Source organism: Eurosta solidaginis, chromosome 1 (genome assembly GCF_040869045.1).
Source record: "Eurosta solidaginis isolate ZX-2024a chromosome 1, ASM4086904v1, whole genome shotgun sequence".
In the NCBI taxonomy this organism is placed as follows: domain Eukaryota; kingdom Metazoa; phylum Arthropoda; class Insecta; order Diptera; family Tephritidae; genus Eurosta; species Eurosta solidaginis.
Genome location: NC_090319.1, coordinates 260,364,729 through 260,384,499, shown reverse-complemented (window position 1 = coordinate 260,384,499; position 19,771 = coordinate 260,364,729). Strand labels below are relative to the sequence as shown.

Genomic DNA, 19,771 nt, shown 5'->3' with positions numbered 1-19,771 from the left:
GTAACAATATCTTTTGCATATATAATAAAATTTTTATATATTTTTTCTTAGCTTCATGATTGAAAAAATATGTGTATGTTAAAAAAATAAAATTTTTAATGAAAAGTAAAATTTCAACAAGTATAAAATTCATTATTCAGTCAACAAATATATTCATAAAAGATTCAGAAAGCTGAATGAAAAATGATTATAAATTTTTGATCACCTAAAGTAAACACATTTGATTCAAATATGATTCCAAAATGTGATTGAAAAACTATATTCAGTTTTTGGTCATCAAAGGTAAGCATATTTGATTATTCTTTTTGTTATTTTTTATGAAATATTAAAATTTAGTCATTAAAGGACTTCAAAAATGATTCCAAAAAGTGATCGAAAAATGTTTTTTAGTTTTTCATCATCAAAAGTATTCATATTTTATTATTTCTTTTGTTCAATTGTATGATAACTCATTATTTAGTCAGAAAGAGTAATCAAATTGTATTGATATGTAGGGAAATTCAAAATTGAATCAACTAAATACCAAAAATACCAAATTGATTCAAGGGGGTATGTAGCGCAAACCTTTCAAGGGGTTGCCAGCGCCATATATAACTTCTCAAACCCAATTGTCAACCTGACCTACACGTGGCGAATAATGTTTCATTAAAAGCCGAGGCTCTGGCGACCCTGAACTCCTGATGGATTTAGGGGTAGGAGGACGGTATGGCCTAGAAGTTTCATGGGGTCAAACCAAATCGTTCCCGAGATGGTCGGGCTAGTACCTTTATGGTGCTTGTTACCGGAACGTACCGGATCAGCATCTGGCAAAGGACCATCAACATCCCCAAAGCCTTCGGGGAACTGAATTGAAAATTCTGAACTTGAATTGTAATTTTCTGAACTTGAATTGCAATTTTCTGAATTTAAATTGTAATTTTCTGAACTTGAATTGGAAATTTCTGAAGCCTTCGCAGAAAATGTGAACCGGCCTTGCATAATCCAGCTCACAAAAGCGACAGATTCGTGTATTGGGTGGATTTAACTTACTCAGGTGATATCGTAGACTACACTGTTCCGTGTCCTCTCTCCTTAGATTGATAAATTTGGCTGATACTCTCGTTGCGGGCTTAGGTTAAGTAAAACTGGCCGGTCAATAAAGACATCACATATATTGAATGTGTCTATAGCGTTACCCGAATGTTTGTTTGCGGAAAGTACAAAAAATGTAGCCTGCCTTTGCCCTGGGCATTCATTGTCCGATAGCTTTGTTTCCCACTTTTTTTTCTGGTTTCCCTAGTGTGTGTCTTTGTGAGTCCACAAAAGGGCTCTGGACTATAGAATGCTGCTAAACATCCTGTTTAGCTAGGTAGTCTGTCTGTTCATTACCTTCTTGTCTTTGATGCCAGGGAACCCATCCCAATAAAACCATTTTTAGCTCCAAGATCATTTAGGACTCCAACGCATTCAAGATCATTGTACTTATAAGCTAGTGGAGAAGTACAATGATCTTGTACAATTTTAGCGGTTTTTAAATACAAATAGTAATTAAAGCTTTCCTTTATTCGCGATAAAGGGATAACTATGAAAACTCTATTGAAGATGCCCATAGAAAAACCAGAATAGACCACACTTTATCTGACAGTGCAATTCTCATAATGATCCGAACCATACACTTCGAGAAATAATAAATTAATATACTATATACTTTACTTTATAAATACTCTTGTAGGTCCTACCAATCAGTTTTTACCATCCTGGCGTATATTTTTTACTAATCTAAATAAAATGCAACGTAATGATGCAATACTGGGTGTATCTACGTTATTTATACTATTACTTATGCGCGTAAGTTTTATTTTTAACGTTTCACAAAATATTTAGTAATCTGCAGTTTTTGTAAATTTTCAGAAAATCAAAGACATTCCTTGTCGATATAAAATTTTAACCAAATACATCGCAATGTCACGCAATGCATTAGCCGTCATCATTGGCATTATACTCTGTTACTATCTCAGTGATAGTGAAAGTTTGGCGTTTCGAGTTAGTGGTGAAATTGTTTCTGGTTTGCCACCTTTTAGATTGCCGCCCTTTCACACACAAGTGAACGGCACGGAAGTAGAATTTAGTGAGATGATACAACAATTGGGCGCTTCAATTATTACCATACCAATAATTTCCGTGCTTGAGAGTATTGCTGTAGCAAAAGCGTTTTGTGAGCATAATATAATATCCACGCACATATTTTATTTTATTTATTAAATATATCAACTTTTTTTTTACTCTTTGCAGCTATGGGAAAAATTGTAAACGCCTCTCAAGAAATGGTAGCACTGGGTATCGCCAATATTATGGGCAGTTTTGTCTCATCAATGCCCGTTACTGGCTCCTTTACTCGTACAGCAATCAATAATGCGAGTGGTGTTAAAACTACACTTGGTGGTGTTATAACCGGTGTTTTAGTTTTACTAGCTTTGGCTTTTTTTACTCAAATATTCTATTATATACCGAAAGCAACTTTAGCTGCAATTATAATGGCCGCTATGATATTTATGGTGGAATGTGACAGAATTGCAGAAATTTGGCGTGCAAAAAGTAATATAAGACAATGATGTTATGTAAAATTTAATTTTTTTCTATATTATTTATTGCAGAATTAGATGCGATCCTATTTTTCATTACATTGCTAACGTGTCTCTTTTGGACACTTGAGTATGGTATTGCATGTGGTATTGTTTTGAATATGCTTTTCATTTTATATAAAAGTGCCCGACCGAATATTATCATCACAACAGAAAGGGTTTGTTCGAAATGCTGTTTCATTATGCAGTTCTAAACAGCAATCCACAGTTGTTTTTAACGAACTACTACAAACTATCATAATGAATATTTAAGACTTTGAGTTAATTCATGAATCTATTGTAACGGTGCAAATTAAAGCTCTATAGGTTAGATTAGGTTGAACTGGTTGGTCAATAAAGATCTCACATGGTGTGAATGTGTCCATAGTGTTACCGGAATCTGTTTGATGACCAAACGGGGAAACCACAAATAGGGCTTTTCGAAAAACGTGATGCCAGTACGTTACTTCTCCGAAAACATGGATTGAGCTTGACTGTTTATAAAATTTAAAGTGAGCGCACTTATGACACATTTTTGTGGACTTTTTTTTCAGGTCGAAAACGTTGACATTGCTGTTGTGGATGTGCAGAAAAATCTAAGCTATGCCTCAGCCGAATATCTTAAAACTAGAATAATGAAGCATATCATAGCACACGAACATGCCATTAAAAAAGTTGTCATAAAAGGCGACGAAATTTTCGGCATAGATTCAACTGTTGCATTGGTAAATATTTAAATGGAGCTGAAATGTTAAGGCCTTTATTATTTTTTGTGTTTTTATCAAAGAATATTTTAGCCCTGAAAACAGACTTGAATGCTATGAATTGTCAACTTTTATGTTGGAATTGGCAAATATCGTCAGCTGGTGTTGTGTGCCGTTTACACCGCGATGCACGAGATTTATTCAAGTTTAGTAAAACTCTAAAAGAGATAATACTGTTAGATATATCGCCACAGAGCTTAACAACAATACATAATGGAATTGAATCAACGTTAATACCTTTATAGCAAACATAGAGTTTGACGCAATGATTATAAAAATTTAGAAAAGCTGCGTATATATGTACTTACATAATCAATGGTACTAAGTTATACATATGAATATTATATTAATAGATACATGTATGTATGTTCTGAATGAAAAGAATTGGATGAGAAATAAACGTATATATTATATGATAATAATCTTAAAAAAATAAAACAAAATTACAAATACACAATAACACATCAGTTTATTTCTTGCTAAAACACTACGGTTTAACATCCTTTTTTTTATCTTAGTTAGGCGACTTTTCTCTTGCCTTTACGTATTAACTTAACATTTACACTATTGGCAGCGTACAGTTGTATTATAAATTATTTTTAGTAATTTCAACTGATCCTTTAAATATCAACTTTTTGTCGTCGAAGTAACAATCGTAGCCAGAGTAAAGCTTGCAGACGAAATCTACAACTGAAAATATTAAGGAATAATCAAGCATCCTTCTGACAGCGCCCTTCGCCGATGCTCCCCCGCAACAGCCTGGTATCCCGTCATCAGCCAGGACACCCTAGCAAAAAACTGCTTGATCTGGCGACGTCTCCAAGAGGGATAACGAAGTATATCCGTAAGCACAAAGATGAAATGCACCACATGTCTAAGCAGCGGTTTTATCAAGACAAGGATGAGGAGGCCCCAAGCGCCTTCCACTCAGAATAGGTAAACACTTTTGCTAAGTTCCGCTGTACCCCATTATTAATATACAATATCCAACCCATGCGATAAAAGAAAGCAGATTAACAAGAGGGACTCGAGTCACCCTGGTATAGCTTCGTTCTGGATACTCTTAAAAGGTTAAACTCTTACTTGTCCAGATTCAACCCTGTCTCCCCACAGGACACCAATCACCTTTTCACTATGTTGAAACTGCCAGTTTCCGAGGACTTCCGTTAGAGGACTTTGATGGCAATTTGTGAGTAGTCGCACCCATTGAGCGGCGCGAAGCACTGTTAACATAATAACAGCCTGGTATCCCAGGATTCAAAGAGTTGTTAAGCGTAATACATAGCTTTATAGCTTCCCTAACCCAATGTCAACCTCACCTAGCCGAGAAGCATCGTCTTACAAGTTTGAAGTTAACATACACATGTTTAGCAGGCGAGGCTCTGGCAGTTAAGTTCCTCATGGAACAAGGTGCTAGGGGTCGTAATGGCCTAGAAGGTTGAATTTGCCCTTACTAAATCGTTCCACATCAGGTTCGGTTTGTACCTTAATGGTGGTTGTTACCGGAACGTTAAAGATCTATATTCGGCAAAGGACCGAGAACATCGGTAAAACTCCAATATGGTCGCCGAGCCTTAAAGAAACATATTGGAAGAAACGCTACGTCTGTCAAAACACTGCCCTCAGAACTGCCACAGGATGTCTTATGTCTCCAGAGCATCTTCCACACAGTGAGGCGATAAAGATCCCCATAAAGGAGAGAAAAGAAATGCAGAACAAATTGTTGCTGTTGAATACCCACAAGCCTGGGCATTCCAAAGGACATATGATTGAAGGTGCCCCGCCCGCCAGGAACTTAAATACTCATCACCATAAGAACTACTGCTACAACAACAACACCAACAGCAACACCAACACCAACAACAACAACAACAACATAACTATGTACAAATTCGGCACTCAAGAATTCAGTCGTATGGAGAAAAGAAGCACATAAACTCCTCAGAGTAAAAATAAATAATAAATAAATGTAAGGCGCGATAACTTCCGAAGAGATCTAAGGCCGAGCTTCTCTTCTAATTTGCGTCGTGCTCCTCTTGATTTTCCCTACAAATTGGCCGGACTGGACCTACATGTTTTATGCCGACTCCGAACGGCGTCTGCAAGGCAGATGAGTTTTCACTGAGAGGTTTTCATGGCAGAAATACACCCGGAGCGCGTGCCAAACATTGCCGAGGGCGACCCCTCTTCGAAAAATTTTCCTCTAATTGAAAACCCTTTTATTTTAAATTTTGATGTTGCTTTGCCTGGGGTGCGAACCCAGGGCATACGGTGGGGATTCAAGGGGTTGTGTAGCGCAATATATAGCTTCTCCAACCCAATTGTCAACCTCACCTTCGAGCGGCGAATCCCGTTTCACTAACAGACGAGGCTCTGGCGACCCCAAGCTCCTCATGGAACTTGGGGGTGGGGAGGGAGGGATGGCCTGAAGGTTTAATGTGGCCATATAAATCGTTCCCGAGATGGTCGGGACCTTAATGGTGCTGTGTTACCGGAGCGTATCGGATCTGTATCCGACAAAGGACCATCACATCGATAACACTCCGATCGATAACACATCGATAACCTAATCGCTACAACAACAACAACAACAACAACAGGGCATACGGTGTGTTAGGCGGAGCAAGCTACCATCACACAACGGTGGCCGCCAACTCCTCAGAGACATCCATAAAATGTAGTCAAATTACGCCCTCAACGCCCTTATTTCTCTGGTCCAACCCTGTTGAAACAGCAAGTTTCCTGGACTCCCGTTAGAGGATATTGAAGACAATTTGTGAGAGATCGCACTTATGGGATGGGGCGAAGCAGTGTCTTTTTATCGTTACAAGGAAAAGCCCGGTATCCTTATTTAGACCAAAGGATTCAGACTGTATCTTTGTTATTAACATTTTGTCTTGAGAAAGCAGTCAAATGAACAGGAAATACAATTTTCTAGTGGTGGATGACAACTACCCAGCGCTACTGCAGCAGGGGCATTAACTAGGATCATACCTTCGGTGTGTAGAACAGCAAACGCGGTTTCTTATACCGAAAATGGAGAAAACGGACAATAGAAAGTCAGAGGGCGTCCGAATTCGAGAAAACAACACTCCGTGCTTTTTTTGAATTTGTAGTTGCATTCGACATGAAAACCTTAGCAGTGTAATCCGAGAGTCGCTGAAACCATGTCAACTACTGCCATGAAGTCCATAATGATGTGTAAACCTCTGTACGAACGACGCATTGTATTAACATGCATATATCGTTCGTACATTTAGAACCGCCAAGGCAAATGTCACAGGATCAGAAGAAATACTAAGAAAGTTCAAGATTTCGTGCATTTAGGTTAGGTTGAAGTGGCTATCTCCGCTGTCCAAGGGGAGACTCACGTAGGCCGGTGTCCTACCACGCGGGGGACCCTATTTCCCTACTTCGGAAGAATGTTTAGACCCCAGTGAGGCGAAACCAGCGCGTTTGACTGAAGAAACGCAAGATGTCGTTTGTGTGTGCAGATTCAAGCTCTGCAAGAACCCCAAAGGAGTGTCTGTGGTACCTGGTGTTTGACAGTGCGGGACAGTGGCACAGATAGTGCTCTACGCTTTCTATCTCCTCGTGACTACAGCTGCGGCAGAAGTCGTTTGTCTGCAGGCCCATATAGACAGCATGAGTGTCCATGAGACAGTGACCTGTAAGAAGGCCCACGCTTCCCAAGGCAGTCGGTTCTATGTACCGGAGCGACTCGGGATTTTTCCCGACCAAGGACTGTCATTTCAGTGTGACCCCATCTAATTTGTTTCGTCCCTCCCACAAATTGTCATCCTCCAAGCAGCTCCTTGCAGCAGGACTGCTCCATATTCTCTTACTCCGGGAAGGCATCGAATCCAATCCGGGTCCGTCTCCTGACCCCGGTCCTGAGAAATGGTTTTGCTGCATCTGCCGGAAAATAATCTTTTTAGGACGGTCATACTCTGTTCAGTGTGTCTCGTGCAAGGGATGGTTGCATCGGACAGGTTGTTCTGGGCTTGATCCCAAAACCCGACGTCCACGTAACTTTTATAAATCTTTTGTGGCTCCTTGCTGTTCACGCCCAAGGGCTTCCCGTAGTCTACGTCTAAGCGCCCCCCACTACCTTCCAGCAGCCCCGCTGCTCAGCAAGCCACAACAAGTACCCGCTGCTGCTCGCGCCCCACGGCGCCAACAACTCAAACAGCTGCTACCACTCATAACTACAATCTTCGCTGTAGAGTCGGAAGCAATGCTGAGCAGCAGCCCCTGCCCCCGTCTTCTCCCCCCCTCTTTTCCGACAGCAATCGTGTAGGTCAGGGAAACAGACTCTTAGTCCCTACCTCCGTTTGCACCGTTTGCCAGCACAGAATATATATGTTTGCGACTGTAGAGTTGTAGGATAAATATTTTAGAGATATTTTTAAAAAGAATATTTTATTGAATTGAATTCTATTTCCAGCAGAACATTACAAAGAATGAAAATTTTTGAAAAACATCAAATTCAAGATTGAAAATTAAAACAAATTTGAATACATAAAATATTTAAAATAACAAAAGTTGATATTATTTCAAAGTTATTACAAATACCCTACATTACTCCCCCTTCCAGAGATAAATTGTTATATAAATTAAACGTTACTTTCTTTTTTGTTTTTGTTTTAGTAAAGTGCGCAAAATCCACCATAGCAGGTTTCAAACGATCAATAGGAAAAATTTTAATTTCATTATTTATTTCTATTTTAAAATTTTTAATGCCTTTTTCAATTACTCTATAAGGTCCCTCGTAAGGATGTTGTAAAGAATGTTTGTTTACCACACGTACGAAAACAAATTGACAATCTTCTAAATTTTTAGGAACATAAATTCCAGAAGAATTTTGATGATGTTCAAGATTTGATTTAAAATTTCTAAAATGTTCACGTAAACTGCTCAAAACATCTGTCGAATTTGTTTTCTCAGAAGTTGAGACAACGAGCTCACCAGGTAACCTTAAATTTTGACCAAAAACCATTTCAGCTGGTGTAGCTGAAATATCTTCTTTAAAAGTTGATCGCAAACCCAAAAGTATTATTGGTAATTCTTCGTACCAATCTCTAATCCCATTCCTAGCCATTATTGAAGACTTTAACTGTCTATGAAAACGTTCCACCATTCCGTTAGCTTGGGGATGGTAGGGAGACGTTGTTATATGGTGACTTCCAAGAAATTTTGTCAATTCCGAAAACAAATTTGATGTAAACTGAGAGCCTTGATCAGTAGTTATATTACATGGAACTCCAAAACGCGAAATATATTCACTGAAAAATTTTCTTGCAATATTTGCCGAAGAAATGTTTCTTAGCGCATATGCCTCAGGCCAACGAGAAAACCTGTCAACTATAGTAAAAATATAACGATGTCCTCTGGAAATGGGTAAAGGTCCTACAATATCCAAATGAATATGCTCGAATCTACCTTTTGGTACTGTAATTTTGCTAATAGGTGATTTCGTATGACGAATAACTTTTGATTTCTGACAACTTAAACATTCTTTGGACCATAAATTTATTTGTATATTCATACTTGGCCAGAAATACCTTTTAACTATTAGTTTTCGGGTAGCCTTCGTACCAGGATGAGCAATTCCATGTAAAATATCAAAAATTGTTTTACGCAAGCTGTTTGGAACAAATGGTCTAGGACATTCTCTTGAAACTTCGCACCAGATGGTAAAATTTAGCAAAGGAATTTTGATTAACTTAAGGTTTTGAAAAGTTTGGCCAGATATTAATTCATTAAGTTCAGTGTCTTGTTGTTGCTCCTTTTGTAAGATTTTAAAATTTAGATCGAAATTTTGAAAAGCATCTACCTCAAAAACTCGTGACAATGTGTCAGCTACCACATTATCTTTTCCTTTAACATATTGTATATCGCTAGTGAATTGCGCAATGAATTCCAGATGCCGCGTTTGTCCAGGACTACGCTCAGTTTTTGAATTTAAGGCGAAAACCAAAGGTTTATGATCAGTAAAAACTGTAAACTCTCTTCCTTCTAAAAGATATCGAAAGTGTTGTATATTTAAATATATTGCTAACAACTCTCGATCAAATGCACTATACTTTATCTCTGATAGAGAAAGCTTTTTGGAATAGAATCCTATTGGCTCAGATTTGCCATTAAAATGTTGTTCTATGACACCACCAATAGCTGTATTTGATGCATCTACAGTTAAAGAAAGCTTTGCATCTTTATTAAAATGATTTAATAATACTTTAGATGCAAATTTTTCTTTAATACATTCAAAACTTTTTGTTGATGTGTCATCCCATATTAATTTTTTGTCACGTTTTTTGTTTGTTCTATTAATTAAATCATATATTATATTCGTGTACTCAGCAAGATTTCGAATATACCTATGGTAATAGTTTACCATTCCTATAAATTTTTGTGCCTGCTTAATATTTTTCGGACGCTCAACATTACGTTTGGCTGCTGTTTTCTCATCCGATGGTCTAATTCCAGAACTAGAAATATTGTACCCTAAAAAATCAATACTGCTAGCACCAAAAACACATTTGCTCGGTTTAATATTTAGACCGTATTCCGACAACCTCTCAAAAAGAATACTCAAATCTTTTAAATGTTGCTGTTCGTTTTCACTCGCTATAAGCAAATCATCTATATAGGCAAACACAAAATCCAGCCCACTTATAACCTCATTAATAAACCTTTGAAATGTTTGAGCTGAGTTCCTTAACCCAAAAGGCATACGTAAAAATTCAAACATACCGAAAGGTGTTGTTATTGCCGTTTTATATAGTCTTCTTTAGCCATTGGTATCTGATGGTACGCTTTAACTAAATCAATTTTTGAAAATATAGTTTTGCTTCGAAGATTCATATTGAAGTCATGGATATGGGGCAAGGGATAACGATCAGGAACTGTTACTACGTTTAGTCTTCTGAAATCGCCACAAGGACGCCAGTCATTAGCCCGGTGAATCCAGTACTTGAAGAAAAATATCCAGAACTCGCAGAGGAGGAACGCATACTCCCCAGGGAAACGCGTGTCACTCTTGCTCAACTTCGTTCTGGATACTGTAACAGGTTAAACTCTTACCTATCCAGAATCAACCCCGACATACAAAATGTATGCCCTGCTTGCAATGTGTCCCCACATGACACCAACCATCTCTTTAATTGTAATGTGGAACCAACGCCTCTAACACCCCTTTCCTTATGGTCCACCCCTGTTGAAACGGCAAGTTTCCTTGGACTCCCGTTAGAGGATATTGATGACAATTTGTGATCGGTCGCGGCTATTAGGTGGGGCGAGCATTGCTACAACAACAACAACAACAACAACGCCAGTCATTAGCATCTTTTTTGGGTACTAAATGAAGAGAAGATGCCACGGATGAATTTGAAGATCTACAAATTCCAGTTTTTAATAAAAAATCGAATTCGGTCTTGGCCACTTTAAATTTAATAGGATCTAAACGCCTGGGCTTAGAAAATGGTAGGTTACCTTCTGTAACTAGTCTGTGAACCGTAGCATGTTTAACTGGCTTCGAGTAATCAGGTTCCGTAATTAAAGATGGAAAAGTTTTTAATAATTTCGTATATTGATTGTCTACTGAGAAAATTTTGGGAAGAGGGACATTGCAAAAACATGAAATAGTATTGACTGAAAGACTTGTCAACGGGTCAACTAAACATTTATTTTTAATATCGATAAGTAGGCCATATTTGCTTAAAAAATCAGCTCCGATTATTGGCTTACCTACATATATCAGCTATTAAAAAGGTAAATGGAAATTCGCGCCTCAATCCTAAATTTATATTTAAAATTTTTTTACCATAAGTCGAAATCGTAGTACCATTAGCTGCTGTCAAAATAATATCATTAGATTTATTTTTACACAAGAATTTAGTAACTGGAAGTACCGAAATCTCTGCCCCACTATCAATAAGAAAATTTAACTTGTTTTCCCTATCAAATATAAATAAGCGACGAGTTGATACTTCAAAATTTCCTTCGTTCGTCGCTGCAACAACGGAAAACTTTAGTTTGTTGAATTATTTTTAGAAAAGGCACATGGTTGTTCACATTTAATAGCTTTGTCACCAAATTTATAATGATATCTGCAGAGCCAGTTCGGATTCTCACGAGAATTGGACCTATATCTAGACTGAATTCTAAAACGATTCCATTTATCGAACGGGACCTTGAATAATTTTGATTAATTTCTTTTTTAATTTCTGATAATTCTAAAGATAGTTTTTCAAAGTTATTACATATTAGATTAGTGGTTTGAATCAAATTGGAAATTATTGCATTGCTTTTAGAATTTTGCAAATTATTGACTAAAGCTATTTCGTTTTTGCTAATAACTTCCCACACATTATCAGCCAATTTTAAAAGTTCATTTATATCATTAGAGTTCGAACTCGTTAAAATAACGTTTAAATTTTTAGGAAGCTTTCTCATCCAAATCTTTTCAAGGACTTCAGAGCTGAAATTGGAGCCAGAAAGTAAGACCAGAGACCGATCAATTGGGTGTGAAATCCTGCCGTCACCGCCACTCTATTTAACAACTCAGGCTATCGACATGTAAGAATTGAAGTAGATTATGGTCAGCGCAAAGCATTTATCAAACACCAAAGGCATCAATAACCCAGCGGGTCAGGGGGTTAGAATATACCCGCGGTAGGTATGCCTGTCGTAAGAGGCGACTAAAATACCGGATTGGCCTGAAGGTTTAATGTGGCCATATAAATCGTTCCCGAGATGGTCGGGCCAGCACCTTAATGATGCTGTGTTACCGGAGCGTACCGGATCTGTAAACGGCAAAGGACCATCACATCGATCACTCCCTAAACCTTCGGGGAGCAACCGTATCGCTACAACAACAACAACAACCAGAGACCGATAAAACTCTGAGGGTTTGCGATCACCAATCTCTGAATCAGTCAAAATCTTATCCAATTTGGCATTTTCACTTAAAGAATGCCTTTCTATTAAAATCTGTTTTCAGGCTGAGAATTTATTACTATCTGGAGGATTTTGAATAAAATCCAAAATTGTCATAATGACATCCTGAGGCAGCGCAGTGATGACATATTCATATTTTGTCGTCTCCCGCGTAATATTTTTCCTATTGAATTGCATTTCTACATGAATGAACCATGCTTCAGGACAATTCGTCCAAAATTGGGGAAGTTTCACTGAAGTGGCACATATTTCAATATTATTTTGATTGGCGTATGGATTTACAAGATCGTCCTGAAAAACATCACCTTGTAAATCTATAAGCGAGTATTTGTATGACGTGTTGGTGTAGACGTGTGTGTGTCACGGGGTGGCGTACGATACATGTTTAATAAACAAAAATTAAAGATCTCTGAAAAAGAAGTTTACAATTTAAAATCTAAAAATGAATGAAGTATTATAGATAAATTATAAAGTGTACATATATTATTTATATAAGTAATTTACAAATATAAATGGTAAAAATATTCGATACAGCTCACCCAAGTCATATAATTGCTATTTATAAAGATCTTCTTCTAAAATATATGTTCCTGCTGTACTTATTGTTGTTGTAGTAATCATTATTGTTGTTATATTGTTGATTGTTGTTGTTGTAATTCTTATAGCTGATGCTGTACTCCGTCTCGTATTCCTTATTTTTTGCAGATTTAAATTTTTGTTTTTTTGTTTTTTTTGTTTTTTGGAACTATCTTTATGAGTTTTGATGTAAACAGGTCATATATATTCATCATTCACACACCTTTTAATCTGTTTGTAATAATTACTCATTTCATACACAGTTTATAATTATTTAGCACATATTTATATATATATATATATGTATATTAGAGTTAAAATTTTATATTAGTTTAATCAAAATTTTAAGTAAAATGATATTTTTCGAAGTTTGCGTAGTTTATTTGTTGTTGTTGCACTAATAACAACGCTTTACAATACAAACATTTATCAGTTACAGATCTAAAACTTTTCACTATGTAGGTATGTGTATAACCATAAATAATCAAAATTATTTTTTTAAAATTGATGTTAAACCGATATTTTAAATTTCATTCGTTAGTTAATTCTTATTATCAGCATTTGTATACGAAATTAATAACTTGATGGTAATGAATGGAGATAAACTATTTGTAATCAATCAGCTAATTTCTTCCATTATTTTTCTCCATAAAATCTACGTATATTTTTGGTTGATTTGCTCTTTGGCAACAAAACATTTGAATTCGCTCCTGGCAGGATCGCCAGTTGTAGAGTTGTAGGATAAATATTTTAGAGATATTTTTAAAAAGAATATTTTATTGAATTGAATTCTATTTCCAGCAGAACATTACAAAGAATGAAAATTTTTGAAAAACATCAAATTCAAGATTGAAAATTAAAACAAATTTGAATACATAAAATATTTAAAATAACAAAAGTTGATATTTTTTCAAAGTTATTACAAATACCCTACAGCGACATCCGCCCAATGCAGCTCCTGCCTTGGGTGGTGCCACTTCCCTAGATGTTCTGGTCTCCGCGACGGCAACCGCCCGACGGGTTTCATCGCGCCATGTTGCCAGGCCGCAAACCCAAATCATCCGGGTACCCCAATGCTTGCCCAAGGACGCCCAGTCCTAGGGCCACAACAGCAATTGCGTCCTGGCCTTCCCCAACCCAGGCGTAGTCACCCGTCACTTACCCCCAGAGTGGCGACGTCTCCCCTTATGCACTTCAGAATTCTGCAGTTAAACTGTAATGGACTAACTGGGAAGATTACGGAGATAGTCGATTTCATGAAGCGGCACAACATCCGCATTGCTGCGATTCAAGAGACTAAACTCACAGCAAGATCTGCATTGCAGACCTGCTCTGGGTATAACGTCCACAGGAAAGACCGCGAAAGCGGAAATGGAGGCAGTCTCACGTTTATCATACACCACTCTGTGCAATATTGTATACTTAATCCTGGCATCGACCGCAGGGACAATGCCTTACAACGTCAAGGCCTATCTGTCCGGTCAGGCGATGCAAACCTAGAAATCATCAACATCTACATCCCTCCTGCCACCTGTTGCCCCAGTGGATACCGCCCTAATATCAGGGCCTTACTCACTGGTAACAATCGCATTATCTTAGGCGATTTCAATGCCCATCATGATCTATGGCATTCAAACTTGCGGGCGGACAGTAGGGGTGAGATGTTGGCGGATCAAATAGAAGAAACGACGTTCTGCACAATAAACGGAGACGCCCCCACACGTATGGTAGGATGCTGTCACAGCTCGCCAGATATCTCAATCGTGAGTGAAGAACTCGTAAACTGCGTCAACTGGCAGCCGATGGTAACATTGGCATCCGACCACCTGCCCATACTTATTTCGCTTGAGCGTAACGCCGACTTCATCGTCACTGAAAAACGCACTTTCATAAACTTCAAAAAAGGAAAATGGGAAGAATATAAATCCTTTACAGACAGCCGCCTAGCTGCCCTCCCTATCCTGACTGATGCCCGCCAAGGGGAGCGTGCCTTCCGTAAGGTCATTAAATCCGCCTCGGCACATTTCATTCCCGCCGGGAGAATTCCCGAAATCCGACCCACTTCCCGGCGGAGGCCGCAAACTTAGCGAGAGAACGTGACCTTATAAGACAGCTTGACCCAGGCGACCCCCAAATAAGGGATATAAACCAACGCATCAGACTGCTTGTAGATGAACACAAGCGGGCGAAATGGGAGGAGCACCTAAGAGGTTGTAACCTCTCTACCGGTGTGGGTAAACTTTGGTCCACCGTAAAGTCCCCATCGAATCCGACTAAGCACAAAAACAAAGTTTCCATCGCCTTTGGCGACAAAGTGCTGTCGGACGCGAAAAAATGCGCGAGCGCTTTCTGCCGACAATATATAATGCATCCTACGGTCGACAAAGATAGACGGAGAGCCAATAGACGCGCACATAAACACAAATTCAGCGCGTCACCAATCACCATCACCGCTAAAGAGGTTGAGGACGCCATTGGTCGCGCATTGGTCGTGCAAAGCAGTGGGCCCAGACGGCATAGCCATGTCGATGCTTAAAAACCTAAGGAAAGAGGGGTTCAAATATTTAGCACATGTCTTCAATCTGTCTCTTTCCACCTTTGTCATACCTGAGAAATGGAAAATGGCCAAGGTGGTCCCGCTACTAAAGCCTGGGAAACCAGCTAACATAGGTGAGTCGTATCGTCCGATATCTCTCCTATCGCCAGTGGCAAAGACGCTTGAAGCCATTCTGCTCCCTTATTTCCAAGCAAATTTGCAGCTAGCCCCTCATCAGCATGGCTTCAGAAAACTCCATAGCACTACCACCTCGCTAAATGCCATTAGCACCCAGATAAATTGCGGTTTAAATCAATACCCCCACCATAGAACAGTACTCGGAGCGCTAGACCTATCAAAAGCTTTTGATACGGTCAACCATGGCTCGTTACTGCAGGACCTGGAAGGGTCTACCCTTCCCCCATGTCTTAAAAGGTGGACCGCAAATTATCTGGGTGGTCGGCAGGCATCGGTGCAATTTAGAAACGAAACATAAAACCAAGGAGAATTAAACAGGGGGTGCCACAGGGTGGTGTCCTATCCCCACTTTTGTTTAATTTCTACATATCTAAGCTACCTTCACCACCGGAAGGAGTCACAATCGTTTCCTACGCCGATGACTGCACAATAATGGCCACAGGCCCAGGCCCAAAGATCGATGCGCTATGCAATAAAATAAACGGCTACCTCCCTGATCTCTCCAGTTTTTTCGCCTCGCGAAACCTGGCATTATCACCGACTAAATCTTCCGCGACCTTATTTACAACATGGACGCCCCAAATGTCGACCATTTTGAACATCCACGTCGATGGCACTACGCTACCGACTGTCCGACACCCCAAAATCTTGGGTGTGACGTTTGATCAGGATCTACATTTTGGTGAGCACGCAGCCGCAATTGTTCCGAGAATTCAGAGCCGTAACAAAATCCTCAAATCCCTCGCTGGCGGTACTTGGGGAAAAGATAAAGAAACGCTCATGACTACATACAAAGCAATTAGCCAGCCGATTACGTGCTACGCGTCACCCATATGGTCGCCAAGCCTAAAAATCACCCACTGGAAGAAACTACAGGCCTGCCAAAATACTGCTCTCAGAATCGCCACGGGCTGTCTTCTTATGTCCCCAGAACACCATCTGCATAATGAGGCGAGAATACTCCCCATCAGGGAGAGAAATGAGATGCTGACCAAACAGTTCCTGTTGAATACCCAGAAACCTGGGCATCCCAACAGACATCTGATTGATGAACCAGCACCGCCTAGGGGCTAGGGGGCTCTCCCGAGATGGTCGGGCCAGCACCTTAACGCTGCTGTGTTACCGGAGCGTATCGGATCTGTATCCGACAAAGGACCATCACATCGATAACACTCCCCAAAGCCTTCGGGGAGTAACCTAATCGCTACAACAACAACCTGTCGTAAGAGGCGACTAAAATATCATATTCAAGGGGTGCGTAGAGCAACCTTTCAGGTTGCCAGCGCAATATATAGCTTCTCCAAACCTAATTGTCAACCTCACCTACCCGCGGAACCTGTTTCACTAACAGACGAGGCTCTGGCGACCCCAAGCTCCTCATGGAACATGGGGGGTGGGGAGGGAGGGGATGGCCTGAAGGTTTAATGTGGCCACATAAATCGTTCCCGAGATGGTCGGGCTAGCACCTTAATGGTGCTGTGGTACCGGAGCGTACCGGATCTGTATCCGGCAAAGGACCCCAAAGCCTTCGGGGAGCAACCTTATCGCTACAACAACAACAACAACAAAGGCCCACTAGTGGGATTATAGAGATACGGTTTAACAGTATCACCGTTTGCGATATCTTTTCATCCAGCTTGGGCCAGATTTGCTTGGATATTCTACATGTAGGTTCCATAGCCCATCTGGCGTTAGCTTGATCCGTTAATAGAAATCGCAAGCAGTGCTTGCAGGTGTTTAGAGAAGGGTTGGCCCAACCAGCGGAGGTTATTGTTTGCAGGTTGGTGCCTTCACTAGCTAGCTCATCCTGAGCGCAGTTTCCTGAGATGTCAAAGTGGCCAGGAACCCATATAATGTTCGTTGCATTTATCAGCTAGCTTGTTGAAGGTTTCTCTGCACTTCAACGCCACTAGTAACGAAGTGTCACTCGTGCATTTAGGGGTATGCTCATAATTGATAATATAAACATAGCTTTATGCAATAACATCTCACGGGATCTTTAGTATAATAAAAAGCATGGAATTGATTTCCAAAGTATGTGTTCATATATAAAAACACTTAATAAAGTAATAATTTATAAGTATTTAAAATGAAAGCATGTATGTATGTACCAATTTCATTAATTCTGTTAATATATATCAACAGAATACACACATATATCGCAGCTATTTTGTATGTTCAGGTAAAGAAAAATTTTACCATCGTTAGTTTTAAGCGAGTACTTCCAAACTTACAAACATACACAGATGTTTTACAGTTCTGTCTTGTGTGAATATGTCTAGACAAATGGTAAGGGCGGGAATTATACTCCCAGGCGTGCCATTCAGAATGCATAGTATAGCTATATGTACGTATGCACATAGCACTTAGGTATACATACTAATATGATAAATTAAAAATTACTCTTTGAATGAATATTCAGATTGCCTTTTTAGATTATGCACCTTTTTTATTAATTATTTCACTCACCTCAACGACATTGAATTCATCTTCTTTCGCCTCCGCGCCTAGTAAAATCTGTTTGATAATTAGCCTCTGTCCGCGGGGGAAATCCTCATCGTTCGAAAGCACATCCCATGACACCGTGCTTTCTTGTCCAGTTAAAGTTACACCTATTGACAAAAATCACATATTAATAAACTTATTAAACAACAAATCTATCGAGGAATGGCATGAATAAGGATCGCATTCAGGAATATAAATTAATGCCGGCAAACGTCACCATCAGACGGCGCCATTTTTTTACTCGTGAATTTTCGCCACCACTTACGAAAATTAATAAAATACGTTGAACTGGCCATTCCATAATAGTGCACACTTAATATTTACCATAAAATGATTCGTCAGACATTATGATTGTTTAGATAAGTTGCGATTTTGTAGTTAATAAATTCACGCTAAAAATTTGCACAGAAAACCCGAATGATGGTTGTATAAATCGAACGAACGAAGCAGCAAAAAGGAAGTGTAGAGGTAAGCAAAATGAAGCCGGCAAGCTAGGAAAAGAAGAATGCCAAAAAATGCGTGAATTTTTGCATTTCCTTTTCTTGCGGATCTTCGCCGAATTGCCAGCGAAAATAAAACGTCAAAAATAAACGGTTACTACCACCAGGCATGCTACCCAATTCAAATTAGGGTGTGTTTCTACACAGAAAGATCTGTTCCTTATTATCAACAACGTCTCTTTTGGTAATGCGCCACGATTCAATCACACGAAAGTTGACAGACAAAATATTTGACAATTTCGATCGTCTTGTTCCCAAAATCTAATTGTGTTATTTTTCCTGTTTTATAGTACATTTATTGCTGGTATCAGGATATCCTACAATTTGGTATACATTTAGCATTTCCCTCTACACTACCTTAAAATTCATGAAGACCCTCTATTATACCTATATGACACTACTACACTACTTTATTTTCTCTGTATTTTTCTTATATTTCCTCATATTTTTTGTCGCACTACCTTATACGGTTTCAGTACTGGTGTAAGTGTGTAAACTATATTTCAAAAAACTAACGAAATACAAAGAAAAATACAATCTAGTTCATTAAAAACAAACGAGCCAGTTTGTATTTCGATAGGTTTTTTGACATTCGCCGGTTTTTCTTTATTATTTCGACAAATGAAAATTTTGTGCATAAAAACACAACATAATTCAACTTTCTTGTGAAATAAGTGAATCATCAGAAACCGAAATCATTTTCCTGTGTTATTTGCATTGTTTTTACTGTCAAAAATGTTAATATAAAATTTAATTTAAAACATAAACAAAAACATGTCAAACTCACTGGAGTTATCTACTTTACTTAGATATACTATATTTTTATAAATTATTTTTGAATTAATTTATTTTGAATAATATTTCGCAACGAAAATTTTCTTGTCAGTCTTTATAAAATTTCAATATGAATATTAATATTTTAAAGTAAAAAAATAAATAAAATTTTAAAAAGTTTAGTTTTATTCTAAACTATAATGGCGAGCCTGCCCATCGTATCATCAACTACAATAAACTTATCTAAAGCCATTGCGAATCAATAAGAAAAAAATACACAAATACTTATTTAAAGAAATATCTTCAATCAAAATTTAAAAGATGAGCAAGCAGTAATTTTACCAAAAATAATTATAA

The 19,771-nt window shown here is 38.6% G+C and overlaps 2 protein-coding genes across 4 annotated transcripts in view; one reads left to right on the top strand and one right to left on the bottom strand.

Moving 5' to 3' along the window:
• LOC137242467 (sodium-independent sulfate anion transporter) overlaps positions 1-3,690 on the top strand; it is a 34,593-nt gene extending 30,903 nt beyond the window's left edge. For both annotated transcript variants that reach the window (XM_067769753.1, XM_067769759.1), the window contains exons 4-9: positions 1,712-1,827; positions 1,891-2,194; positions 2,272-2,574; positions 2,634-2,779; positions 3,155-3,325; positions 3,388-3,690. In XM_067769753.1, coding sequence (XP_067625854.1) covers positions 1,712-1,827; positions 1,891-2,194; positions 2,272-2,574; positions 2,634-2,779; positions 3,155-3,325; positions 3,388-3,609 — 1,262 coding nt within the window. In that variant the 3' untranslated portion in view covers positions 3,610-3,690. The remainder of the gene's footprint in view (positions 1-1,711; positions 1,828-1,890; positions 2,195-2,271; positions 2,575-2,633; positions 2,780-3,154; positions 3,326-3,387) is intronic.
• Positions 1-18,620, bottom strand: part of Nlp (Nucleoplasmin) — a 59,768-nt gene extending 41,148 nt beyond the window's left edge. Inside the window, exons 1-2 of one of the 2 annotated variants that reach the window (XM_067760578.1) lie at positions 18,465-18,620; positions 18,105-18,247 (exon numbers count right to left, since the gene is read on the bottom strand). In XM_067760578.1, coding sequence (XP_067616679.1) covers positions 18,105-18,247; positions 18,465-18,486 — 165 coding nt within the window. In that variant the 5' untranslated portion in view covers positions 18,487-18,620. Of the gene's footprint in view, positions 1-18,104; positions 18,248-18,405 lie in introns of both variants that reach the window. The other variant, XM_067760577.1, reaches the window with a different exon arrangement.
• Between the last annotated feature and the right edge of the window lie 1,151 nt (positions 18,621-19,771).